At 52.4% G+C, this 27,734-nt stretch overlaps 1 protein-coding gene across 1 annotated transcript; it reads right to left on the bottom strand.

The window, feature by feature from the left end:
* Window positions 1-142: 142 nt before the first annotated feature.
* Window positions 143-26,965, bottom strand: DNAI2 (dynein axonemal intermediate chain 2). Its single transcript, XM_032429908.1, has 13 exons — window positions 26,763-26,965; window positions 21,322-21,515; window positions 19,691-19,852; window positions 18,577-18,698; window positions 15,690-15,832; window positions 14,619-14,732; window positions 10,678-10,817; window positions 9,503-9,625; window positions 7,073-7,296; window positions 3,596-3,731; window positions 2,980-3,126; window positions 1,956-2,183; window positions 143-867 (listed from the first exon to the last, which is right to left on the bottom strand). The coding sequence occupies exons 2-13, from the start codon at window positions 21,502-21,504 to the stop codon at window positions 781-783; spliced, it is 1,809 nt and encodes a 602-aa protein (XP_032285799.1). The 5' UTR covers window positions 21,505-21,515; window positions 26,763-26,965; the 3' UTR covers window positions 143-780.
* Window positions 26,966-27,734: the final 769 nt, after the last annotated feature.

The following is a 27,734-nucleotide window of genomic DNA, read 5'->3' as shown; positions in this document are numbered from 1 at the left end:
CATTTCTCCCGGAACCCGACTGTTCCTCTGGAGAGTAAGGACAATCAGAGAACAAACCTTCCAGGGATTCTGCACAAAGAATTAGATAACACGGAAAGCTCTCGGCACAGGATGTACAATAAGCACTCAGGGTTAGCACCATTGTTATTAATTTAATTTTGTAAGAATTAAGAGAGCAGAAAGCTTGCAGGCGTACAAGAATAATCAACCTCGTTCGTGCATCTCCTCTCAGAGGTAAAAGTGCCTGGGGGTCGGGGTGGGGGTTTGCCCAGAGACATTTTAGAAGCGGACGGACTGTGTTTCCGAGGTGTATGTGGAGGGGAGGTCAGGATAGGAGGAGGAGAAGCCCCTCTCCCTGCGCACCGGTCTTTCTGAGGCCCCGCCAAGGCTGAGGCAAGGCCAGCTGGAAGCTCTGCAGGCTTTGCAAGAAAATGATTGCCCGAAAAGCCCTGGGGAAGCTGAACCCAAGGGAACACGCAGGGCCAGGCTGAATGGCGGGGTGTGCTCAGCTGGCTGAGAGGAGGGGTCCCCAGCTGGGGCATGAGCCCTGCCCCTTCCCTCCCTCCAATGGGTCCCTTGGGACTGGGCTCAGTGAGTCATGGGGGCCAGCCCTTTGTGGGGCATCGGGTCGGGTCAGGGACCCTCTGCTCGCCCAGCCCTACCTCTGCTGACACTTTAAGGGGGGGCTCAGTGCCCACTTGTGAAGCCAGCGCCATACCAGGAGGTGGGAAACAGAGGCGCAGAGCAAGTGGGTCTGCGGGCAAGGCCAACCTGACCCTTCTAGGTCGGAGTCTCGGCATGGTCACCTTCTTCCTCCCCTTGGTCTTCTCCTTCCACCTCCTCATCTGTCTCCAGATCCTGATGTTTCTGCAGAAACAGTACAGAATCATTGACGGGGGGCAGGCCTCCCCTGCACCCTGGGAAGTTAATCCTCTGAGGCCAAAGCAGCCCGCTGGTGGAGGCCTGGGTTGCCAGGTACTCGGGAGACCGCTACCAGCTCCTGGCCTCGAGGATCTAGTCGGTGCTCAGAGCCAGCGGGTGCGGATGGCGGGCACGGCCTAGGGCATCTGACAGACTCGGGTACAAGTCCTACTTCTGTCGCTTTGCTGCCCGGGTGACCTCGGGCTAGCTCCTCCTGAGTCTCTTTGGTCCCCTCACAGGGGACCTGATTCTTTGCAGGGCTGTGACCCGGATTACAAATAATGGGCATAAGGACCCCGCACTGCTCTCTCAGCCCTGAACCCAGAATTTCTGGCCAGCTGCAGAAAACTTAAGAGAAAGGCAGGCAGAAGCGAGGTTGTTCTGTGCACCGCACTGCCTTCTGAGGCCCAGCTTCTCCAAGTGCAGTGTTCGAGCAGTAGGAGCACCTTTGGGGACCCCCAGCACCAAGCCTGCTGTCTGCCAGGCGCACTGCGCCACAGAAAGTGGCCATTGTCAGCACTGCCTTCTGGAGGCGGGGAGGGTCCGAAAGCTGGGACTCCAGTCTCGCCTCGGCCATAAGCGGAGGGGGGTCTGTGCCCCCGCCTTGCCATACAGACAGTGTTAGAATAAAGCCTCTCATATCCAAGCGTTTCCAAATGCAAAAGAAGCGGCAGACATCACAGCCGGGCCCCAGCCCCAGTGGAGGGAGATGGAGCGGGGAGAGCTCATGAGATGGGACAAGTTTATCCCCTCCATGGGCTGGGCTGTCTTCCACCAGCCCGTCCGCTCCGTCGGCACCCAGGAGCCCACCACCCACTTCTCGAAAGCGGGGCAGTCCCCCTGGACACTTAAGATTCCTCAGGAGGAAGGGAGTCACTCCTCCCACTTGCTGGATGGACAAGTTAAGGTCCACCTGCTGAGGCCACTTGCCCGAGGTCACCCAGGAGGTCAGAGAGCAGGAAGAATCCAGGCCTGGGGCTTCCCCACCCCCTGACTCCCCCTCCCCACCCGGTGCCCCCTGCTTGGGGCCCTACAGGCTTCGGCTTCTTCTTCATGGCTTCCGCCTCCTTCTTCTTCAGCTCTGAAAAGATGATGTCGAAGAACTCCTCTTCGGCCTTGGTGACCAGCTCCTCAAGGTTGAGGGTGGTCTCCTCCTCCCTCTGGTCATCGTCCTTGCCCTCCACCTTGCCCTTCTCCTTCAGCCGCATCTCCCGGTGCCTGGCCTCCAGAATCTTCTCCCGCCGGGTCTCCCGCTCAAATATCTGGGGCACACGGGGACAGGGAGGCTGTGGGAGGAGGGCGGCGGCCGGCAGCCGGCTCCCAGCGTGGGGCCGGGCTGACGTCTCTTTGCTCAGTACAGCCCCAAAGGGGTCTGTTCTCAGCGCTAACGGCAAGAAAGGAGGGCTGGACATTGAGGTCGGGAGGCAGGAGCAGAGCTGCCCATTCACCCAGTTCCGAGGGGTTCCCAGAACAGAGACAACAGCCTGAAGAACGCCCGTAGAGCTGCGCACTGTGGGGCCCTGGGCCCAGGGGCGCACCTGCCCGGGGGCCGGCCCACAATCCCAGCGGAGCCAGGGGGCTGGCCCAGGGCCTCAGCAGCAGGCCTTCAGTTCCCTGGTGTGCTCACGGTGCTGGGGAGATGCAGCAGGGGTCCGCCGGGGGCGCGGGCTGGGGGGGTGTAGGGACGGATCTCAGCCTCCCAGCCCCCTTCCCCAGGATCTCCGCCTTCCCTCTGTCTTCTCTAATGGCACCTCTGAGCCTTTGTTTGACAGGGTCTGCTTCAAAGAGATGTCATCTGTGAAGCCAGACAAACTGACCTATCAAACCACTTTGACCGTGACAAGCCCAGGGCTGAGGTGACTTGCCCAAGGCAGCTGCACCCGCGTGGGTAAGCCAGGGTGGGTTCAGACACTCCTGACCCCACTTACCTGCTCATTTTGGGGACACCACGCCACCTCCCCAAAAGTCCATGCATTTCCCAGGAGGCAAAAGGGAGGGCCTGACGTTTCTCTCTGGCTAGCGTGCTCTGCCCCGGGCCGGGCAGCACTGGACACTTACTGAAGAAGCTGTGTTCTTCTCGTTCCTCTGGAGCGTGCACAGCCCATTGGAGACCTCCAGCAGCGTGGTGGTCCCCAGCTGAGAACCGCAGGCGATGAAACACCCATTGTCCTGCACCCGGAGGCAGAACAGGGCCTCGTCACACACCTGTTGGACCCGGTTGGGGAAGAGAGACTTGTTGACGATCTGGCCCCCGGGGAGGTGGGCACTTCGCCAAACTCTGTGTTCAAACACCCTCGGTGACTCCCTGACCCACAAAATGAAGTTCACACTCTGAGATTGGCTGTCGACACCCTTTGCCCCCTTCGTTCATCCATCCCCCACCCTCCACCCCCTCAGTCCAGCCCCCCCGGGCCATCCTGCTGTGTCCCAAACTCCATGCCCTTCCATGGCCCAAGCCAGCAGGGCTCGGCTCCAGCCATGCAAATATGACCTTAGCTTAGGCTGGAAGGGTCAGCTGCCAGGAACCCACGCCAGGGCTGCCGGAGGAGTAGGTCTGGCGGGAGGAGAGACCAGGCTTTCTGCTTCTCTTTTCTTTCTAAATTTCCCCCAGGTGATTCTGCTGGGCCACCAGACCCTGAGGGCCAGGATGCGTGGGGAGGGGGATATATATGACCTTCAGGCTGAGGGCAGGGTCACACTGCTTGAACACAAAGTCCCAGATGTCCAGGGTCCCGTCCATTTTGGTGGTGAAGAAAACCGCCGGCCTCACTGGGCTCCAGGCGCCGTCGGTGAGGTAAGCCATGTGGTACCTGTGGGGCACCAGGGGGTCACTGGTCAAGGACCACTGTGGTTGAGAAGGACAGAGAAGCCGCTGAGCCACGGCTCTGCTCATCCAGGCCCGCCGGACTCCAGGGTCTCGTTGCTGGGCAGGAAGTTCTTTCTTGTGTCTGACTTCTAGCCATGCCAACTTGCTTACCAGCAGTTCACAGTCTGCATTTTATTTTATTATTATTTTTTAAAATTTATTTATTTGACAGAGAGAGACACAGCGAGAGAGGGAACACAAGCAGGGGGAGTGGGAGAGGGAGAAGCAGGCTTCCTGCGGAGCAGGGAGCCCGATGTGGGGCTCGATCCCAGGACTCTGGGATCACGACCCGAGCCGAAGGCAGACGCTTAACTGACTGAGCCACCCAGGTGCCCCACGGTCTGCATTTTAAAGGCTCTGGTCCTGGGGGCCTGGGTGGCTCAGTTGGTTAAACATCCGACTCTTGATTTCGGCTCAGGTTATGATCTCAGGGTACTGGGATTGAGCCCCATGTTGGACTCTGCGTTCAGCAGGGAGTCTGCTTGTCTCCCGCTCCCTCTGCCCCTCCCCCGGCTTGCACTCTCTCTCAAATAAATAAATAAATAAATCTTAAAAAAAAAAAAAAAAAGGCTCTGGTCCTTCTGAGGGGCTGGCCCCTGGTGTTTTCCCACAGCGGGCTCCAGGGAACAGGTGCATGCCGCTGGATCTGGGCCCAGTCTTCCAGCCGTGGGACTCACTAAAAGGAGTCGGAGGAAGTGTGCCCAGAAAAGTTCCTAGTATTGACATTGGAAGAGTGCTATACTTCCTACTTGGTGGGATCTAGATTTTTGAAGATTTCTGCTGTGAGGAATGAAATCAGACCCTTATCTTCCACCATATGAAAATATCAACTCAAAATGAGTTAAAGACCTAAACATAAGACCTGAAATCATAAAATTCCTGGAAAGAAACAGAGGGGGAAAGCTCCTTGACATTGGATTTGGCAGCCATTTCTTGGATATAACTCCAGAAGCACAAGCAACAGAAGCAAAAATAAACAAGTGGGGTATATCAACGTAAAGAGCTTCTGCACAGCAAAGCCAAAAAAAATGACAAAGCAACTTATGGAATGGGAGAAAATATTTGCAAATCATATATGCAATAAAGGGTTAATATCCCAAATATATAAGGAACTCATGCCAAAAAACTTAATAGAAAAAAACCCAAATAACCCAATTAAAAAATGGGCAATGAGCTTGAAAAGATAATTCTCCAAAGAAGACATACAGATGACTAATGGGTTATTGAAAAGGTGCTCACCACCACTCATTATCAGGGAAATGCAAATCAAAAGCACAATGAGATTTAAAAAAAGAAAAACAAAACCATACACACAAGGAGACAGCTCCTCACACCTGTTAGAATGGCCATCATCAAAAAAACAAGAAACAGTGTTGGTGAGAAAAGCGAATCCTCGTGCACGGTTGGTGGGAACGCAAACTAGTGCAGCCACTGTGGAAAACAGTATGGAGGTGCCTCAAAAAATTAACAATAGAACTACCCTATGATCCAGCAATCCCACTTCTGGATATTTATCCAAAGAAATTAAAATCAGAATCTCAAAGAGGTACCTGCACCCCCATGTTCACTGCATCATTACTGACAATAGCCAAGAGATGGAAACAACCTAAATGTCCATCAGCAGGTGAATGAATAAAGGAAATATGGTCTGTAGGGTCAATGGGATATTATTCAGCCTTAAAAAAGGAGATCCTGCCATTTGCAGCAATGTGGATGGACCTGGAGGATGTTAAGCTGAGTGAAATGAGCCAGACCCAGAAAGACTAATACTGCATGATCTCACTTACATGTGGAATCTAAAAAAGTCAAACTCACGGTAGCAGAGAGTAGAACACTGGTTGCCAAGGGCTGGGGGGAGGGGAAAAACAGGAAGGGGATGGTCCAAGGGTACAAACTTTCATTTATGCAAAATAAATAAGTTCTGGAGATCTAGTATGATCTAGTAGGGCCTCTAGCTAACAAAACTGTACCAAATAGTAAAATTTGCTAAGAGGGTAGATCTCATGTTAAGTGTTCTTAACCCCCCCCCCCACCACACAAGAATAATTATAATAAAGGGGGTAGGAGAGAGGTGATGGGTATGTTTATGGCTTTGATGGCAGTCATGGTTTCACAGGTGTAACTTATCCCCAAACTCATAGAGCTGTATGCATTAAGTATGCACAGCCTTTTCCATGTCAATGACACCTCGATAAAATGGTTGAATATATATATATATATATGACAAAAGAGTCAGAACCTGGGTAGGTGGTGTGGAGCCCTCTAAGTCACCATGGGACCTGGAACAAAGTGCTACCCTCTGGGCCTCCCTCTCTACCCTGTAGAATAGGGAAATTGGACCAGATTTCTGCTCCAAAAGCAAAGACAGGCTGAATCATAAAGCCCCCGGGGAAATCCTTAACATGCCCCTTCCTGGGTCAAATGCAAGATCCAATACAGCAGCCCTGGAGTCTGGATTAAAAAAAACAAAAACAAAAACAAAAAAACAAACAAATCCTCCCAGGAGATCCTGATGCGCCCAGATTTGGGAACCACTGGAAGAGAAGATGCCCGTTCGGGTCCATAGTGGCTCCAAGACCACAGGACCTGTGACTGTGTAAGCTGGAAAGGAACCCCAGATTGACACACATGAAGACTGAGGGGGCACCTGTCCCCCCACCTCATGCCTCTGCTCTGGTCTCTTGGCCCTGCCTACATTGCGACATGTCTATGGATGTGGCTCTCCCCGGCTCACCCAGGGGCAGTGGGACCACGCTGAGGGTCTGTCTCACGCACCCCTTGGGCTCTCCTCTGGGCAGACTGGGTGAATCCACAAGCTTCTCTGATCCAACGACAGAGCTCACAGCTCTGTCCCTCTCTGCTCCTACATGTCCACCCTCACAGGAGAGGAGACCCACCAAGCCGTCCTGCCAAGGTGCCCGGATTCTTAATCCAAGCTTCCTGGGTTCAAATCCCACCTCAGCTCCTTACCAGCTGAGGGACCAGGAGCAAATGGCTTTGCTTCCTCGTGGCCCTGTCCCCCGACACAGACAATGAGGGACAAGAGGCTCAATGTTACCTCCTTGTAGGGTTGTCCTGAGGTCATGAAAATTAACCCAAGCCTGTTATTCTTACAAGCCCAAGCTGTTTGAAGCACATTCTTTCGTGAAGTGGCTGGATTAGGCGGCTCCTAGCACAAGCTCAGGTGGGTGTGGAGGGGTGTTCTCTCCATTTTATGGGTGGACACATGGAGGCTCAGGGCACTCCTGGGCTGGCCCCCTCTGTCCCTCCCACCCTCCTTCTTACTTGGTCCACATGATGGACGACTCCCGGCTGTCCTCGGACCAGATGCGGGTGGTCCAGTCACCGACGGTCAGGAAGTTCTTCGGGTAGAACGGATTTCTCTGCAGGGCATAGATGGGGCCATGGTGGCCTGGGAAGGTGCACACGATCTTCTCAGCTGACGTCTTGGCCTTGCGGTTGCAAGAGATGACAATGCCCTGCTCGGTGCCCACCATGAACTTGGTTGGCTGTGGAGGGGGTGACACAGGAGTGGAAGGTGTCATGAAACATCAGCTCAGGGCTTCACTGTCATGGCGAGCAGCCTTCTGGGGCCAGGGCGGAGGGGTCCGAAGGTGCTGGGAGGGCCTTTGGTTTAAGCCTCCGCTCAGGCTGTTCCCCAGCCCTTCCTAAGGAGCTGCCCCCGCCCGTCCTGGCTTCATCAGACCCCACCCGCCTCTAGAACCTGCTCAAGGGCCCCATCTTAATGAAGCACTCTTGACTCTTCTAGTCCCTGGAGAGACTCAGCAGCAGCCTCATGATGAACACCTCTTCATGTAGCACCATTGTGTCCACTAGACATTTAGCCATAAAGATCCTGAATGTCTGTTTACAGATAAAGTGAATGACTGAAAGAATAAATAGTGTAAAGCATGAGTCTAGAAAGCCCCTCACCCAGCCTCCAGCCACTCTCTGCAAAACTGGGCCGTGCTATACACCCCTGTTCGTGGCAGCTTTATTCACAGCAGCGAAGAGGTAAAAGCAACTCAAGTGTCCCAACCCCAGTGACATTGGAGGGATGCACAAAATGTGCTCTGTACATACAGTGGAATATCATTTGGCTTTAGAAAGGAAAGAAATCCATGGCTTTACAAAAGAAGCACAGGGGCGCCCGGGGGGCTCAGTCAGTTAAGTGTCCAACTCTTGATTTCGGCTCCGGTCATGATCTCAGGGTCTTGAGATCGAGTCCCGCATGGGGCTCCGTGCTCAGCGGGGAGTCTGCTTGAGATTCTCTCTCTCCCTCTCCCTTTGCTTCTTCTTCCACTCACGTGCACATGCGCGCACTCTCTCTCTCTCTCCCTCTCAAATAAATAAATAAATAAAATCTTAAAAAAAAAAAGAAGAAAGAAAAGAAACAACTGGACTCCAGGTCGGGGGTCAAAGAAAAGTGAAGAGACACAGCTTGAAAGGCCCAGAAGAGTGGGTGAGTGACGAAGTAAACCGCAGGGCTCCTGCAAGCTAGTAACAGGCGGAAATACCCAGATCCGGAGGGCCCACCATGCCTCCAGCCTCCTCCAGCCTCAGACTTCTTGGTGGGGTTGGCCTGGCGAGCCTGGGCCTGGAGTCGGAGTCCTGGGTGTGAGCCCCGGTCGCCCCGTGTTCTAGAGAGCACGACTTACCACACTAAGATTCATCTGTTTAGCTGGAAAGTAGGGATAATAACATCACCTCACAAGATGGTCGTGTGTGATTACGCAAGCTCATCACGCAAGACAGTTACTAGCGTCCGGCACCCAGCCGCTCAGTCACGGGTGTGGGAGAGCCGGGGACTAGTGGCGGCACGGTGACCACACCCCGCACCTGCCCTAGTCGTCCTCTCCACCCTGACTACCACGCCCAGGGGTGAGGGTCAGTTCGATTGTCTTCCACCTCACGTCACCAGCATTGGTTCCCCAGCGTTCAGTGAGGACTCCCAGCGCAGGGGTGAGGCCAGGGCACCTCCACCTCCCAAGGGCCCGGGAATGATGTCACATGACCTGAAAGCAAACAAGGGATAATTCCCCAGGGAGGGGTGGGGGGGTGGAGGGGAGAGGAGTCAGGCCTGGGCTTCAGCGAGACATAAACCAGGAACCAGCCCAAGGCAAGAGTCATCTGGGAAAGTTGTTTTCTTGCTTTGGAGGGAGGGTGTCTTCATTTGCTGCTTCTAGAAGCTTCCGTCCTCTGGTACATTCACATTACTGCTCAGCTTCGATATTGCTTTACTGTTCCTTCCCGTCGCTAAATGCTCTAACTGTGCCTGTGCTCTGGGTTTTCCAAGGAGCCTCCTCTGACCTCATTTTCTTCTCCAACATCTCTTCCTGCCCTTCAGAAAGCGAAGCGACCCACACGAGGCAGGGACAGAGCCTGGCCTCTCCATGTTGGTCCTGGGCAGGGCTCTTCCCACAGAATGGGGCCTTTCCGGAATCCTGTCCTCTGCAAAAGCTTGCCTTCTGCTCAGTGCAGCCACTAGCCAAGCGGTGACTGTGGGAAGGAGATGGTGCGGCTTCTTTCTGCAAGCAGCTCTGCTGCCCCCTGCTGGAGGGTCCTTGGAAACACCACACACGTCCAGGAGGACCGCAGTGGGGCTGGCCCTCCATGGAGCTGCCTGGTGCACACTGTAGTCCTGGCCTGCCCTGCCCTCGGCTCTGGCTGCCCCAGCGATGGAAAGCTGGCAAAGGGAGAGCTGGGGACACTCACCAAAGTAGACTCGAACTCCAGGGAGATGGCCCCCAAGGCGCTCTCCAACTGCTCCTTTCTGGTAATGTCCAGGATCACCACCTCGGTGGGTTCGCTCATCTTTCGGATATCCCACCACATGACCTGATGGTAGGACGGGGCAACTGTGAGACTGGAGGTCCTTCGATTCTCCTGGCTTTTGTCTTCCTTACCCCCACCGCCCTCCTGGGGCCAATCACTGGAGCCAAAGGGGTGGGTGTTAGAGGTGCCCAGTGACCTGCACGACAAACACACTTTGCAGAACCACTGCTCTGGCCCACAGTCTCAAACCTGGCCGATCACTAGGGTTATGGGCAAGCTTCATAAAATCCAGATGCTGGGGCCTCGCTCCAGACCTACTGCATGAAAATCGCCAAATGTGGGCTCTGGAATCTGAACTCTTAAAGCCTCCCCACAATATGGCAATATATCGCAGTGTTGTATATGCCCCATATGCTTTGATCCAGAAATCCCACCGTATGGTATAGGCGTGCCTTCACACGTGTGCAAAAACCCATATACAAATACACTGCTTGCAACATTATTCTTAGAATGACAACATATTGAGATCCATTTAAATAAATTATGGCTTACCCAATGCATTTCTTTTTTTTTTTTTTTTTTAAGTAGGCTCCATGCCCAGTGTGGAGCCCCACGCAGGGATCAAACTCATGACCCTGAGATCAAGACCTGAATTGAGGTCAAGAGTCGGACGCTTAAGCGACTGAGCCACCCAGGCGCCCCCCTAATGCAGTTCTTGACAGGCACAGGGCAGTGTTTTATGAAATATGAAACCATCTTCAAGATATACTAAATGAAAATATCAAGTGCAGATATTTACCTAGGTGTAAGGTGTGCAGAAAGGGAGTGAAGAAGGCGGATGTATTTGCTCCTGTATACGGAGACTATCCCTGAAGGCAGCCGTAAGAAGCTGATGCAGGTGGGCGCCTATGGGGAGGGGGGCAGATGTGGGAGGAAGGTGTTTCCCTGTCTGCCTTTGTGTACCTTTTGGATTTTGTTCCATGTGCACGTATTACCTACTCCTCAATTTTAAAATAAAATGCAAAAAGGCAACGTTCTCCCGGGGATTCTGAAGGGGAACCAGGGAAGTGTCACTGTTCCCCACAACCCTGCCCTCCACAGTGGCTGGCCGGTACCTGCCCGTCTGTGGATGCCGAGAAGCACTCAGTGCCCGTCTTCGATTGCAGCCAGATGGAACCATACACAGGGTCTCGATGGCTGAACTCAATGGTGGACAGCTCCGCCACCAGGCTGCCCTTGCGGGTGTCCCAACAGGCTAGCAGGGTGGGGGGGGCGGGAAATAAGGGAAAGGTGAATGGAAGTCCAGGCTCCCTTCCCTGGTGCAGGGAGCAGGCGACGGAGGGATGCTTCTTCTCTTGGTTTGGCAGGTGTGTGGTTTTTTAGAATCAGGGCTCGTTCCCAACCTGCCTGAGTTTCCTACCGACCCCTGAAGTTCCCACGCAATCTCTGTGGGAAGACTCCCAGAGTGCAGGCTTCACTCATTTCTGTTGAGCCCCTACCATGTGTTGAGCACTACACTAGACCCTCGGGGAGCCTCTGGGAATAAGAGCGTCCCTGTCCCTGAGAGGCAGGAAGGGGGACGGGCAAGCAGAGCTCGTGCTGGGATTGCTCTGGTGAGGGACACGTGGGGCTGGTCAGGGCAAGCTTCTTGGAAGGAGTGAGAAGGAGCACGGACTGAAGATGAGCCTAGGATGGGGGTGGTGGGCCAGCCAGAGAGAAGAGTGTCTCCACCCCAGAGAAAGGCTCCTGAAAGTAAGAACACGGAGGCAAATCTCTCCTGCTACATAAACTCCTTCCCTTTTATCCTCTGCACCTTGGCTGTCCCCGCTGGGAGATGGGAATGCAGCTCACAGACCCTTTACTCACACTCATTACTGGGGCTTCAGCTCTGCTGCTTTACCAAGAAAGCCTCAAAACTTCTCTAGTTCCTGTCTTGACAGATTTCGTTCTTACTTTGCCACGAGTGTGCAGCAAGGACCCACTCTCTTACACAGAGCTATTTCTAGGAAAGCAACAAAAAACATGATCCATGTTTTGATTTCGGGAATCGAAGTCCAAAGCATTTGCCCCTGGGCTGGCCTGGCCCAGATATGGGCTTTCTTAGCTAAGCTTGCTCTGCCTGGGCAGAGCAGCGCTCGGGAGGGGGGCTCCCCCAGCAGCCGAGCCCCAGAGCTGCTCTCATCTAGTGTGAAAAGCCCTGAAAGGGGTCATGAATAATGAGCAAGGCAAGACTCCTGAATAAATCATGCACAGTGGCTCCGCTCATCTTCTAGAGCCCTGGCACCAGGTAATTTGGCAGGAGACTTGTGGGAACCCGTGTCTGTTCCCGGGGAGGAGGCGGCAGGTCTGAGAGAGGGGGTCAGAGGCCTTAGAAGAGTGTCTAAGAAGTTTCCCTGCCATCCTGCTCCTACTCTGAGAGGAAGAAGGGGAAGGAAGAGAACATGTGAAGGTAGGAGGGTAGGGGGCCCTTTTCAAGCCCAAGGTCAAGTCAGGCCTGGGGTGCAGCCACGGAGGCTGAGTGTCTGCTGCCTGGGGGCCAGAAGTGGAGGGCGGGCAGGCGAGCAGGGCCCATGTGGGCAGCTTCCTTCCAGGCTCTCCAGGGATCCAAAAACCAGTTTTCTAGGTGTTCCATCAGCAAAATCAGCAGACTAAGGACCTCTGAAAATCTCCTCCATAAAAGCAATGAGAAAACCAGCAACAATCGTCAGTCAACTTTTTCAGAACAAATTAGCCAAAATCTTGCCATCATCCAGAGAGTGTTTAGGAGAAAGCTGAATGTTAGTAAGGACAGTGAGTTTTGTGGCTTTTTTAACTTGCCTTAGTTAAGACCCCACACTCTCCAAGTCCCACGGCAGCCTCAAAAAAAATAATAATAATAATAACATTTTATCTTCCTGGTGAAAACCTGCAGCCTGGCAGCCACAGGAGGGGTAATGTGGCCGGAGCTCATTCAGAGTCTCCTGTCCAAAGAACGGTGACTATCTGACCTGTTTGATGGTTCCCCTGCAAGTTGTCTGTATTCGACCTGACTTGGAGCTTGCTGAGTGAAAAAAAAAGTCTTATTATGGAGGCAACTCTTGAAAATGATGATAATTACAGGCAACTGATTAACTGTGCAGCTTCCTGAAGTGGTGGGTAACAGGTGGGCAAATAGCAAACTAACCACAAAGCTTAAAAGGCAAACCTGGAGAACAAGATGTCCATCAGGGCTTTGAAAAGCTCCGACATATTCCACCTGCCTGGGTGGGGCTGTGTGCGTGCCCAGAGCCGTGCACACGCTCAGGAAAGAATAGAGGAGGTCCTAAGACCCTGCCTCTGGCTGACCCCGAGGCTCTGCGCAGAGGCTCAGGTGGGGCTGACAGCTGCCTGGCTGAGTGTTGCAGGCATGCTCAAACAGGCACCCATGGGTTCTCAGCAAAGACTGGTTGGCTGCAGGTGCTTAAGGAAATCCCTGTCCAGCCACTAAGCGAACCAAGCAGAGACTGTGGCGGCCACACGCGATAGGGTACAGACTTCACAGAATTGGTTCAGGAAATTCACTGAAGAAATGAACCACTCCAACAAATAGCAATGAAAACAAACCCTGTGCAAGTATAAGCATCTGATTTCCAAAGCTGTCACTTTATATTATGTAAAGAGAGCAATTTCCAACAAAAAAAAGTTACAAGATACACAAAGAAATGAGAAAATATGGCCTATACACAGGCTAAAAGGCAATAAACAGAGACTGACCCCAAGGAAGCCCAGCTGTTGGACTTACTGGACAAAGACTTTACGTCACTGATTTTAAAGATGTTCAAAGAACTACAGGAAACCGTATCTAAAGAAGTAAAGTATGAGAGTGATATCTTGTTAAATAAAAAATATCAATAAGGAGACAGGAATTATTATTATTATTATTATCAGAGAGAGAGAGCATGAGCAGGGGAGGGGCAGAGGGAGAGAGAGAATCCAAGAAGACTCCACACTCAGCATGGAGCCTAATGTGGGGCTCAATCCCACGACCCTGAGATCATGACCTGAGCTGAAATCAAGAGTTGGACACTTCACTGACTGAGCCACCCAGGCGCCCCAAGAGACAGGAATTATTTTTAAAAGGAAGAACAAAATAGAAATTCTGGAGTTGAAAAATATGTTCACTGAAATGAAAATTCAGTGCAGGGCAACGTACTTGAGCAGGCAGAAGACCCCCTGAGCTGGAGGTAGGTCATTGAGATGATCTGTCTGAGAAACAGAAAGAGAGGGGAATGGAACTACCAAAACTGATTCAAGAAGACATAGAAAGTATGAAGCAATCTAGAACAAATAAAGAGGTTGCATTAGAGGGGCACTTGGGTGGCTCAGTCGACTTAGCCTCCGACTCTTGATTTCGGCTCAGGTCATGATCTCAGGGTCGTGAGATCAAGCCCTGGGTTGGCCCTGTGCTCGGTGCAGAGTCTCCTTGAGATTCTCTCTCTCCCTCTCCCTCTGCCCCTGTCCCAGCTCGTGCTCTCTAAATAAATAAAATTTTTTAAAAAAGAGGTTGCATTAGCAATTTTTAACTTCCAATAGGGAAGGACCAGATGGCCTCCCTGGTGAATTCTACTGAACATTTAAAGAATTAGTACCAAATGCTCCCGATCACCAAAGGAGGAGGGAACACGTCCCCACTCATTGCGCATGGCAGGGATCGCTCACATCCATTTCCATACAGGAGTCTCCACCTGCCTCTCCGGAGACGGAGCTCCTTACGGGTCTCATTATCCCTTTGCCCCCAGGTGCTCTATCCCAGCTGGAGGCAGGTGGGCAGTAAATGCTTCTTGACTTTATACTTGACCTATAATTTTCTTAAAACTTTTTATTCTGAACTGGTTTCAGACTGACTTGAACTATTACAACTGGAGACGCAGCTGAGCTATCAGCAAAATCCGACTTGCCCGGATGTCTGGAGTTCATCCGCTGTGGGAAGTCCCCACCTCCCTTTGTGCCCCGCGGGAGGCCCGGGCAGGCATGTGGGCCTGGTGGACAGCGGCGGGGGCTGGGCGGGCTCCCGCTGAAGCACCGGGCCCCTGCTTACCAAGCTGCCCATTGTAGCAGCCTCCCAGAAGCACGTGGGAATCTTTGGGGTTGTACTCCAAGGTGACAAGAGAAGAAGATGGCTTCAGGACAATTTCAGGCCTGTTGGGGTTTTCTATAAAACAAACAAACAAAAAATGGTCCCACTGGGTCTAGAAAGCAAAGGACAGGGTCAAACAGTTTAACCCTTCTAGAGGTAGGCGGTGGGAAGTGGCGGGGGTTGGGGGTCGGGGGAAGCCTGGAAGCCCCTCCTGTCTTTCTCCAGGCTGCAACCTCTAGGCCTTGGTGACCAGAATCTGGCACTCTTTACCCTAGGGACTCTTCTAGTGGTTTTATTTCTGGTAATCAGGAATGTGTGTGTGTGTGTGTGTGTGTGTGTGTGTCCATTTTTCGGGTTTGGTAGGAAACCAGGTTAGACCACAAGGTTTTTACATAAAGCCAACTCTCCCTGACTTCCCCAAGTCAGTTTCTTTGTCTGTATAGGGGGGCTAATGATGGAGTCTACCCCCCAGGGTTGCTGTAAGCATTTGTTGGGCTGCTCAAGAGCATCATGTGCTCAGTTCTGAGCTGGGCACATACACCTACTCGTAATGGCTAATGTTTATTTTCACACTGGTGACAGTGAAGGGACATCTGACAGCATGCAGTCCCATCGCCAGCTCCCTGCCAGGCTCTCGCTCTTAGAGTGAGTGCTTCTGTCAACAAGGGTATGTGCTCCCAAGAAGACACACTGCCCCTCCGGGCCATGGGTGAAGGACAAATGCCAGGAAAGTTGGGACAGCGGTGAGTCTGTCTGAACTGGGATTTGGTGGGGTCTGGTCTTGAATGCCCTGATCAAGGATCTGGAAATGAAGGGAATTTCCTGCTTCTGATATGGTTCCCATCTGGCTGTGCTTGAACCCAGACAGGGAAGGGATGAGAGGCTTCCTGGGGTCCCTGGTCCCTCCCTATGAGGGACCAGCCCTGTGAGAATCCCCCCCACCCGTGGCTTCTACCTTCCACTCCTGTGCTCTGCAAGCCTCTCCCCTGCCCCCTCAGCTTTCCCGGCCACCCGGACCGCTCTGCTCCTCACCCAGGTCCCAGATGTACGATTCGTGGCTCATGCCCTCAGGCGCCCGTTGAAAATTCAAGCAAGAATACGCCACCGCCAACTTTCTGTTGCCATCAGGGTGCCAGGAGAGGTGTGTGGCTGACCGCTTGATCTCCTGGGGATCCCTTCACCGGAGAGCAAGAGGGCAGAAGACTGGAATGGAGTGGAAGTCTCCCCACACCTCTTCACCCCTTATTTACTCAATTATTTCTTTATGAAAACTTTCTTTTCTTTCTTTTTAGAGAGAGAGAGAGAGCAGGGGACGGGGGAGAGGGAGAGAGAGAGAATCCTAAGCAGGCTCCATGCTCAGTGCAGAGCCCGACACGGGGCTTGATCTCGCAACCCTAAGATCACGACCGGAGCCGAAACCAAGAGTCGGATGCTCAATCAACTGAGCCACCCAGACACCCCACAGAGAAATTTATTTTAAGAACAAAGTTTAGAGGACTCCCTTAATCAAAAATCCACTCTAGCCAGCCATAAACAGAAGGCAATGATAAACACTAAACCCATGGAAATAAAAAATATTAAATTCCCGTCCGATATTTTCATTTGCTGAAAGTTTTGAGCCTGAGGCCTGATTTCCTATTGCTATTGAAATTAAAGGGAAAGTGGAGAATTCCAGAAATCCTGCTGCTTGGCATTTGCCCAAAAGAATTGCAAACTCTTGTCCGCACAACATATTGCACATGAATGTTCCCAGCAGCTTTGTTCATAATCGTCCAGACTTGGAACCAACCAAGACATCCTTCAGCAGGTGAATGGATAAATAAGCTGGGGTCCATCCAGACATGGGAATATTATTCAGCATTAAAAAGAAATGAGCTATCGAGCCACGGAAAGACAGGGTGGAAACGCAACACACATCATTAAGCAAAGGAAACCGGTCTGTAAAAGGCCACATACTGTATGATTCCAACTATGTGACATTCTGGAAAAGGCAAAAGCATGGAGACAGTAAAGAGATCAAGCGTTGGCCGAGGGTCTGGGGGTAGGGAGGGATGAAAAGGTGGAGCACGGGACTTTGAGGGCAGTGAAACTATTCTGTATGATACATTTGTCAAAACCCACGGAGTGTACAACACACGGAGTGAGCCCCAATGTAAACTGTGGATTTGGGAGCGCCATACGCTGACCGTTGTGTCCCCCAGATTCATATGTTGAAATCTCATCTCCAATGTGATGGTATTAGGGGGTGGCTGTGGGAGGTGATTCGGTCCTGAGCCATTCAGATGGGACTAGCGCCTGATAGAGGGCTCCAGAGAGCTCCCTCACCCCTTCGGCTTTGTGAGTTCACAGTGAGAAAATGGACGCCTGTGAACCAGAAAGTGGGTCTTCACTGGACGCAGAACCCAACCACCCTGAGCTGGGACTTCTGGCCTCCAGAACTGTGAGAAAGAAACTTCTGTTGTCTATAAGCCTCCCAGGTTATGGTGCAGTATCAGAACGCTGGCTCACGACGGTATGACAAAGGCCCCACCCTGGGCCGGGGTGTGGATGGTGGGGAGGCTGTGGGGGTGTGGGGTGGAGGGGGCGTGTGGGAACTCTCTGTACTTCCTAATCAGTTTCGCTGTGGGCCTCAAACTGCTCTGAAAAATAAACTCTTAATTAAAAAAAAAAAAAAAAAAAGAGAGGAAGGGGAATGAGCAAGAAGTAGAAAAGGCCCAAACTGAGACTTTGTCCTTGAAGTAATCAGAAGGAATGCAGGAAAGTGGGAAGCCACGTAACTTTCTCACCCCCTGATTCTTCCACTTCACTCCTCCCCTGGGAGCACTGTTAGAGTGAGAAGAGTGCAGGCTGGGATCCAGAAGACCAGAGTCCCATCCTTGATTGGGTCGCCCACCCACTGTGTGTCCTGAGCACCATCCCCTCCCTGGGGTCAGTCCCCTCATCTGTCAAACGTAGAGGTTGGACAGGATGATGTCCAACCCATCATCCTGCTAAGGTATCCCTACGGAAGATCAGACCTCAGCAGGGAGGGCAGCCCCCACCCCGCCCTGGCCCCTTCTCTTCGAAGCCCTTGGTCCTGCTCTGCACACCACGACTCAGCCCTGGATCACAAAAGGGTCCTTCCTGGTTGTGCTGGGACGCGGTCAAGTACTTCCCAGGACCCTCAGTGGGTCATGGTAGCACAATGAATCCCCCAGGGTTGGCATTTGAGGCTAACCACTTCCAAAATCATAGGTACATATATATATTATTTTTAAACAAAAAATAGTGCTACCCTACATACTGTTCTGCACCTTGTTTGTTGTGGTTTGGTTTCACAAAGTAAATCTTGTCCCAGAAGGGGCTGTCTCCTCCTTCATTCTGACAGCTGTGTGGTATTCCACTGTGTGGGCCTACCAGAATTGCTAGAAGCAGTCCCCTACGGATGGATTCATCTTGCTTCCGGTCTTTGGCTAGCCCACGCCCTGCTGCAGTGAATGTCCACACACACAGTGATTCCACACACACATGTATCTATGGGAGAAAGTCCTGTGGTCAAACTCTGTCCTTGGAGGTTATTACCAGGTACACTACCGTGAGTGTGGATGGGGGTCCTGTTTGCCCACAGTGCTGCTGGGTCACGGATGTCCCGTACTTTGTACTCATTGTGCCCTGCATGAATTGACCCGGCTTGCACACAGCTTCACAAATTCCCTTAGTCTTTCCCTTGAGTCTGTCCTCCTCTTCCATCAACCAGACCACCCCCAAGGTAAGGACCAGTTGGCTGCTGGGTGTTCTATTGCTCTGCTCCTTACCAAGTTTGGAGCACAGAGGACTTTGTACCCACGGCATGGGGTGATCAGCAAGGAGTGACCTTTGGAAGCACCCACCCAGAGGGGTGACAGAGATCGGCCAGACACCTGCCTAGCTAGAGAGGTACCTGAAAACATTGATGGTTTTAGCTGAAGGGGCCTCCTCTGTCACCTCCACCACATCCTCGTCATCAAAATACTCCTGGTAGATGTCAATGGCATTATTCTGCTTGATGCAGTGCTCCATGATCTGAGGGAGACACGTCGGGAGTTCTTAGGGAGGTCCCTGCAGCCTGACCAGGACTGAGATGGAGGCTGGCAGGGACAAGACATATCCAGTGGTCTCTCCCATCCTTCCAGCCCACGCATTCTCCATGGGGGCACCTTCACCTCCAAGGGGGTGAAAATTGGTTTTGGGGGGTAAAATAATATTACTTTTTACGTATAAAGCACAGATATATATATATACATAAATGTCATGGGGAAGGCAATTAGGAAAAAATGTCTAAAAAGGCTCATTGAGGGACAACAATGAAAAAAAAGGTGAAGAAACACTGCTCCAGTCAAACAGAACTAGTAATCACTCCATATATAGCACCCATCTTCTGGTTCTGCTACCCAGAGGGCCCTCCCCATTTTTCCAGATGTCCAACAAGGAAAAGCCCAAGCTCAAGGGCTTCCTTTTCCAGGAAGCCTTCCCTGATCCCTTCAACAGGAAATCAAGTCTCCCTCTTTATGGAGCAAAATAGCAAGTCATCCCTCCTCTTACAGCATGTCTTTCTACATTATACAGAGTTATCTCTGTATTTGTCTTTGACCTCCAGCGGACTATAAACTCTTTGGGGCAGGATGTATGTGAATTTTTGCAATTTTTTTTGCAATTCATTTTTGCAATCTCTGCTGTGCCTGGCAGAGGCTAGCAGCTCAGTCCAAATGTGCTGAATGAATGAATGATCCCTACTGGCAGGTGGTTGCTGGGAGGGTTCTTTGGGGTCCTCTTTGCTCAAGGGGAGCACTTGTCAGAGTCCTCCTAAAGCCTGCCTAGCACTTGTACCCTCCCGTCTTCCCCTATGGTCTGCTGTTATGGACTGGGTCTGCCTGCTCCCAGATAGAAGGTTCCTGAAGGTAGTCAGTGCTCTTGCCCCAAGTAGCCACAGAAGCCGAGCACAGGGCCAGGCACACCCAGGGCTTCACATGCAGGCGGGGAACCCGAGTGATGGCTGGGGCTGAATGAAGCCTCACCGAGCCAAGCTGCATGATGGCGTTGATGTAGTTCTCATCCTTCTCCACCTTCTTCCGGAACCGGATCGTCTGCTCCAGCTCCAGGGGGTTCACATCCTTGGGCCAGCCGCCCTCAACATGGTTAATCCCCCGGGTCTCCATCTCAAACCGCTCTGTGTTGGCCTGAACAAAGAGCCGCGGGTGAGAACATGCCTGCCCCAGGTGTAAACATGAGGACTTTTCCGCCAACCAGGATCGCGGGCCCCCTGCCCCTCCGGGGCCCCGAACACACAGGGATGGACCGATGAGGTGCTTCTGGCCAAAGCCATAATTCTGTCAGGTTCCAGCAAGGAACTTTCTGGTCCTCAGATGGTCACTGGTAGCCACGGAAGTGCTGCCCTACAGAGCTAGCCACTTTGCGGCCGATGCCGCTGGCCGTGGGAAATCCAATTTTGACTCTATGTAAACCCTAATGACCAGAGGAGTCCACCCATCTGTTCTGTGCGGTCCCAAAGGAAAAGAAGCAAATGAGCCTGCTCTGCCTTACCATTAACAATGTCACGGGTATTGAAACAGGGAAATGATGTAAAGGTGGGGATTGCTCTGCCCGTTCTCTGTGGCAGGGAGGATGGTAGATACAGATGTAGTTTATCCCTTAAACTTGTCACTTTGCCTCCTTTCTATTCCCACCCCCATTTTAAAAATTGTGGTAAAATACATATAAAATGTACTATTTTAACCATTTAAAAGTGTACGATTCTGCGGCATTAAGGACCTCCCCGATGTTGTGCCACCATTGCCTCCATCTAGTTCTAGAACTTTCTCATCACCCCAAATGGAGACCCCAAACCCAGTAAGCAGTCACTCCCTTTCTTTCCTTTCTAAGCCAGAGCTCACAAAAGCAACAAGTAAGTCTTCATGGGCTGGAGACCCTAAGGCCATTCTGTTTAGTTGGCTACTCCGTGGAAAGCATCACCCCGGTCCCTGTGACAGCAATCAGCTCTGGGAGAGCAAGGAACTCAGTGCGTTTGAACCGTGAGTTACTGGAACCACCCACGAAGTGTTTTTGGCCAAACAAGTGTGATTTTCACTGGGTTGATTTGGGACATGACCAAGTGGCTTCTCTCCTTCAAACTAGTTTTCTCTCAGCAGCGCTTAGCGTGATCGAGGCGGCTCACCCACCCGCTTTAGACAGGCAGGGAGCTCGAACTGCAACATGACGCTCCGCTCTCCTATCATGGAGGCCCCTTTGACCAGAACTTTCCGTGGCACCCTTTCCTTTTCATAAGCGGGACAGGTGCCTGTAGATCCGAATCCCCACTCCCTCAGTTTACCTCTCCCAGCTGCACCACATGCCTCAGACAACTCTAGTAAGAGTCTTAGAGGGTAAGACCAGAGCCCACGGGAGAGAGAGCATCCTGAGTCACATTCACCTGGCCTGGGGAATGGCTGGCTCAGGGTCTTTTCCTGCCCCTGGGCACCGTGGTGGGTCATGGGGTCATTCTGCCCTCATACTTCCAGCATCTGCACTGGGCCACTCTAACTGGCTACCAGTCACCCAGATGGAGCCACCCTGTCCTCCTTACCACCCTGGCTGGCCACCCTGCCCAACTACAGCTCCACCGGCCCAGTGCCCCAGGGCAGGGCCCCACCTCGTGTTCTGACATGCTAGTGGAGCACTGGATGCCCGTGTCCACCGGGTTCCTCTCCACAAACTGCTCGGCCAGCTCGGGGTTGGGCGGGATGTCGATGTTCAGCTCCGCCTGGCGGTCGGAGAAGTTGCATTGCTTCCCGAACTCGCTTCGCTTCTTGACGTACACGTACACGATCTCCATGGTTCCGGCAGCTGCAGGGGGACAGAGGGAGGGTGTGCAGTAAGGAGCCCCACCTGGCTGCTTCCCCGTCCCCACGGGCCTCACCAGGGTTGGTTCCAGATTCCCAGTCTGGTTGAGGGGACGGGTCCTAGGGCATTTGTTCAGAAGCCACAGCTGCATTAAAAAAAAAAATCATTTATTGAGTAATGACTGCGTCCATTATCTGGTTCCGTTCTTGCATTTGCCCTCTGAGGTGGACAATAGCATCACCATTCTACTTTGGAGGAATCTCATACTTAGAGATGCTCTGAGTCCCCTGCCCAGGACCACATGGCTAATAAGGGGTCCAGCCACTCTGCCTGACTCCGTGGGTCTTACTCACTAAATGATAGTGTTTACTGAGCTAATATGGTTACTGGGGGGAAGGAAGAAATATTGAGGCGATTATGTTGGACTAAATCCCCTGCCACACACTGGACCTGGTCATACAGCACACGGATTTGAGAGCCCCAGGCCCCTCTGGAAACTCCCACCCAACCACCTGATTGTCCACAACTCCCTTCCCAGAGTTCTAGGTTACTGGACTCTACCCTCCGCCACGCCCGGGGGCCCCACTGGAGCCTCTTCCCTCTACATCACTCCAACCATGACAGGGCTGGGAGTCCTCTGGAGAAGGGGAGAGAGCCAGCCCACTTCCCAACAGGCAGAATAGTTGAGCCTTTGAAAGACTGGTCACAAAGGGTACAGTGGGGAATTGGAAAGCAGGCTGGGCTGGGCGCTGACCTCAAGGTCTGGTCCTGTCGCTCCCTAGCTGCTTGACCGTGGCTAGACCACTCAGTCACTCCGACACCTGACGCACTCAGGCTGCAGCACTGCTGGAACGCAAGGTTCCGCCGCACGGATGCTAACCGGAAGTCTTCGAAACGCAGTGGGCAGTTCCCACAGATGGCTCTTCTCTTCACTGACCCCTGTCACACCAGGAGACTCTGTGGGGTCTGAGAGCTCCTTGGTGACTTCCATGGCTGGCCAGCTGATGAGTCTATAATACCGTACTGTGGAGGTAAGCACAGTCACCCTTTGTGGCCACACCTAACTCTTAGAAAGTGTGTCTTTGATGGCAAGTTCCCCAGAGCTCAGACTGTGGGTCTGTGAGGCTCCTGGGATTGCACAGAGCCCTTGGATGAGTGGGTGGGAGCCATGGGGAGGACAGCTGGACAAGAGCCTTGCCATGATCGGATTTACAACAGAAGGTCTTTGGTCACCCAGAGTTTAGGTTTTTGCCTGTGAGCAGGTGTTGCTAACTTCGAACTGAATGGGGACCTTGTGGGAAGGTACTTGGAGGACATGGGTCCTGCTTTCAGTAAAACCCACAGACAAATGTCCAAACTTAGGAAACAGATGAATAATGCAAGAGATGCTAGGGGAGTCCCTCATTTTACCAAGCAACGTTGTACTGGAGTTTTTGCCCAAGAATTTTTTTTTTAAAAAAGAAATCTAATTACACAGACTTTTCTAGGAATTTATAGGTTTTGTGAATGCCAGACTTCATGCCTTATATATAGTTTCCATTCTTTCACTTACTCATTCAGCAAACATTTACTTAAAGCTGAATAATCAAGAAGGCATGGTACTGGCATAAGGATGGACATATGTATCAATGGAAAGGCATCGAGAGTTCAGAAATAAACCTTTATATTTATGGCCAACTGATTTTTGTAAAAGGTACTAAGGCAGCTCAAAGGAGAAATGATGGTCTCTTCAACAAATGGTGCTGGGCCAACTGGGTGTTCACACGGGACAGAATGACATTGGACCCCCTACCTCACACCACACACACACAAATTAACGCAAAATGGATCGCAGGCCTTAACGTAAAACTAAGGGGGAAGAACACAGAGGGAAATCTTCATGACCCTGATAGACCAGATTCCTTAGATAATGGCATCAGAAGTATGGTCCATAAAAACAAACACAATAATAAATTGGACTTCATTCAAATTAAAAACTCTGCACCTCAAAAGATAACATTGGAGCTCAGTTGGTTAAGCCTCCCACTCTTGGTCTTGGCTCAGGTCGTGCTCTCTAGGTCATGAGATTAAGTCCCGTGTTGGGTTGCACACTGGGCGTGGAGTCTGCTTAAGATTCTGTCTCTGCACCTCCCACTCCCACCTCACATACACATGCTCTCTCTCTCTAAAAAAAAAAAACCCAAAAAACATAACATTAAGAAAATGAAAAGCCACAGACTTGGAGAAAATACCTGTAAATCGTATCTGATAAAGGACTTGCATCCGGAATATATTGATATATGCGGGTCCCGAGTGCTGTGAACAGCAGTTTGCAGGTACCCTCACTGCTTGCCCCCCACAGCCCCCCAGATACAATTCTCATTTTGCATATGAAGAAACCAATGCCCAGAGAACTTAAACACCTTGTCAAAGGTCACAGTTCTTAAGTTGAGGCAGAGCCAGGGCCCAGGGCCGTCTGGCTCTAAAGCAGTGATTCTTAACCTTGGCTATAGGTTTAGAAACTCCTGGAGGGCTTTATAAAATCACAATGCAGGTTAAACTGCAGACAAATGAAATCAGAGTCTCTCCATGGGATGTTTCAAACTCCCTAGGTAACTCCAGCGTGCAGCCTGGGTTGAGAACCACCGACTTAAAGTGAGGGTTCTTAATCTCTCAGCCAGCATGTCTCAAACCTGGGATGTTCGTTTACAATATGGAGATTCCCAGGCCCCCTCTTGCAAATGCTGACCCTGTGTCTGGGGCGGGGCCTGGCAATTTGTTTTTTCTCAATTTCCCCAGATGAATATTATGACCAGAGATGTGTCTAATCTGCCTCCCCTCACCTCCAAGGCTGCAAGGAACCCGACCAATGGGTCCTGGCTGCTGGCCCCTGCAATATAGGGCCATGAGCTGTGTGACAACCCAGGAGCATGTGCCTGGGGTGGCCTTGGCCTTGGAGCAGCTGAGGCAGGGGCGAGGGGGTGAGGGTGGGAGGGTTAACTTCTAGGTCCCTTTCCATCCACATCAATTGTTGCTCCAAGACAGCGCCGCCCAACCCACTCCCAGCCCCAGAATGGCTGGACCTGAATCAGACTTGCAGAAAACAGGATTTTCCCGCTCTTTCTCACAGTTTGGAAACTCTCCTATACCAGGACAGGTAGAAGCGACGGCTTGGACAGCAGAGGGTGGGAAGAGAAACACGACTTGCAGGAGGTGGCCCTAATGTGTTCATTCTACATGGGCAAGTGTTGAAGGGCCACAGGGCGGCTCCGGGGTCCCCAGAGTCATGGGCTGCCTGGCTCTCCCTCTGTGAAAAGACAATTGCTGAAAAAGCCAGCTCTTTGGAGACACAAGGAGGTTTAAGAGCATGAGGAAACTCCAGGGGCACAAAAATAGCCTCTTTAGCCCAGATCATATTTTAAACAGCTTTGCTTTCCTTCTTGGTGCCTCCCAAGGCCAAGCCAGGAGCGAGAACAGAGGCATTGTTTTCTATCTGGAGGCAGACAGAGGGGACATTTAAAGGCTGGCCCGGTGACGGGAAGACAGCTCATTCAGGGACCCAGAGCAGGCTCTTTCTCACAAGCTGGCAGGACCCGAAGATGAATAGCGGGGTCAGCGTGGGGGTCTCAGGAGGTCTTTCCCTGCTTGTGAGACAAGCACCACTGGCTGGGCTTCCCCGGGCCCTGCTGTCTGTCTGCAAAGGGGGCTTCCGAGGGGGGTAGGGGCGGTATTGCTGCCCTTTGGGAGTTTGGGGAGGGGGCCCCCACCCGTGGGAACCTAGAGACCCAGGGGCAGGCAGCACTCTGCTGGGAGTCTCAAACGCAAGAATGCACAGGGCTGGAGATGTGTGGGTCCGAACATCAAAACGAAGACTGTCTCCTATGTCCCAGGACAGTCGGATTGGAACCTTCACCAATTGTGCTCGTGTGCAATGACCTCTTGTGCAATGACCTCGAGCAAAGTGATTCCTGGCAAGAACCTCCCTGACTTAAGAGAAAGTGTGTTTTCCAAGCTTGGGGTGGGACTGAGGGAGGGGTGGCGCTGGGGAGCTCAGTTTGGGCGCTTAGTAGGGAGGCAAGAGGGGGGCGGCTGCTTTCCCTCCGTGCTGGACTCCACGTAACATAAACATGAGAACATTTTCCTCGTCCTCGTGGTCCCTGGGAGCCCCCTGTCTTTGCGCCTCTGTGTGACACCTGGCCGCCGGGCAGAGGAATGCAGGTGGAAAGCTTCCTTCCCTCTTTCTTATGTCTTTGGGCACCTTCTAGAATGTGGGGTCCTAAGGGACTCATTTGCTTTCAAATGAGGCAGATCTCCCTAGGAATCCACCCGGCCCCCTACCAGGGCATCCTACCGGGCAACGCGAGGCACACTGGGGTCAACCTGGGGTGAGCTCCAAGCACGCGGAGGATGAGGCCAGGCAGAGGTGGAGGAGGTCCCCAGGACTGAAGGGTGCTGCGTTGGTGTTTACCTGCTCTCCCCACTACAACACTGTCTCCTTGAGGGCAGACTATGGACTTTTCCCTCAGCCCTGTCCCCAGCGCCTGGTGTAGGAAAGAGCCCAACACTCCCTCTGTCCCATGCCGAGTACCAGCCCGGTCCTGGCGTTCTCCCCTAAAACTCTCTGCCCCCTCCTCTTCCATTTCTGATCAGAAAAACAAAGGACAGCTAGGTAAAGATGTGAGGGGGGGAAGCACAGGGTCTAAAAGCCAATAATACATTTCTGTGGTTCCAGAGATTGTGATAAACTTTGAACGTGTTGCAGGAAGGTGAAACTAAATGTGTGACCTTGAGCATGGTATCCAATGGGCATAAGAATGTCCCCCTCGGGTTAAGGAGTAAATAAAGCCATGCATTTAGGAGAACTGCCGCCTAGTCAGTGATCAATAATTATGAATTCCCTTCCCTCCCTTATCAGAAAGCCCACCTCCCGCTACTCCAGCCCAGATTGTACTTTCCAGCCAGCCAGCTGAGAACCCTTTAGAGGTCTCCCGCCCCTCCAGGAGACTGGTGGATCAGGACCAGACTGACTGGGAGCACGGGGTGTAGGAGGCTAGGCGACCAGAACCTGCAGGGTCCTGTGACTCAGAGTACCGAGGGCAACCCGGACGGATGGGGCGGGGACACCTGGCACCCACCGTCCAGTGGAGCTACCCCCGCAGGCTGCCCCCACGAGGAGCTTCTTGCGCCATCGCTGATTACTACCCTCGGGGGCTCCCCGTTTCACTCTCCTCTCCTCTTCAGCCTTCGACTCCTCCCGGCCCGCGCCCTTACCCTCGGTCTTTTCCTGTCGCCGCCAGGCCGCAAAGGAAGCACCTGAGCCCCAGCGCCGACCCCAGCGCTTCTCAAACGGCTCAGACCCGGGGAGTTTACCTGTTGCCTAGCAACCCTGGCCGGGCCGGGACGCGGGGCGGGGCGGAGGGCGCCCCGGAGCACGTGACCGCCCATCCCGCAGCATCCTGTGGGAGATCTCCCGGAGTTAGGAGAAAAATTAACCAAGTAAGTCAAACACCGGTGATAATAAACGTTTGTGGGATCTCTGCCGAGGTGCTTGTCCAAATCTACAAAAATGCATTGGGCAAGATCCTGAGAACATGCGAATTACTGTAGTAAGCGCTTCGGAAGTCCTGCGCCCAGGGTGGGATGCCCGGCTCTGCTATTTATTTGCCTGTGGTCTGGCAGGTTGTCTTACTGCTCCTTCCTTCGGGTTTCTCGTCCCACTCGATGGGAATTAAACCTCCCAGTCTCCCGTGTGCTACCCTATCCCCCGCACATTGCGGAAGAACCAAGCCTGACTACACACACAACCAGGACAGACACTCCTGGACAGCAGGGGCTGGGTGTTTCCACAGCTTGGCTGGTGGTTGGCACATTGTAAACATGTATTAAGTGTTCACTGAATGCATGAATGAAAAAAATGAAGTTCCTCCTGGGGCTAAGGCAGTGAAGCAAGATAATATAAACTGGAAGCAGGGGATTGGGGGCTAGCACGCACGGGTTTGAATCCCGGCTGGGTCATTTACTAATCATATGACTTCAGGAGAATTACTTTCCTTTTCTAAGACTCGACCTTGTTCATCTACAAAGTGGGGGTACAGTGACAAAATTGGGAGGCCCGACTGAGACAACAAGGCAGAGTGCCCGGGCTGGTGCTGATAGCAGAGTCTGCACCCAAACATAAGCCAGCCCCGTACTTCCCACCACAGAGAAGCAGGCTAACCAAGTTCAGGGATGGGCGCTGGAGAT

This window comes from Phoca vitulina, unplaced genomic scaffold (assembly GCF_004348235.1).
Source record: "Phoca vitulina isolate PV1807 unplaced genomic scaffold, GSC_HSeal_1.0 scaffold41, whole genome shotgun sequence".
In the NCBI taxonomy this organism is placed as follows: domain Eukaryota; kingdom Metazoa; phylum Chordata; class Mammalia; order Carnivora; family Phocidae; genus Phoca; species Phoca vitulina.
The sequence above is the reverse complement of the archived record's forward strand: the minus strand, read 5'-3'. Positions and strand labels throughout refer to the sequence as shown.

What these genes read in the sequence shown, in the direction of transcription:
- DNAI2 (XM_032429908.1), bottom strand. Translation starts at nt 21,504, where the DNA reads ATGGAGATCGTGTACGTGTACGTCAAGAAGCGAAGCGAGTTCGGGAAG. An exon ending in CTAGCATGTCAGAACACGAG is followed by an intron (nt 19,853 to 21,321) that starts GTGGGGCCCTGC and finishes CTCTTTGTTCAG; the next exon opens with GCCAACACAGAGCGGTTTGA. An exon ending in ATCGTACATCTGGGACCTGG is followed by an intron (nt 14,733 to 15,689) that starts GTGAGGAGCAGA and finishes TTTGTTTTATAG; the next exon opens with AAAACCCCAACAGGCCTGAA.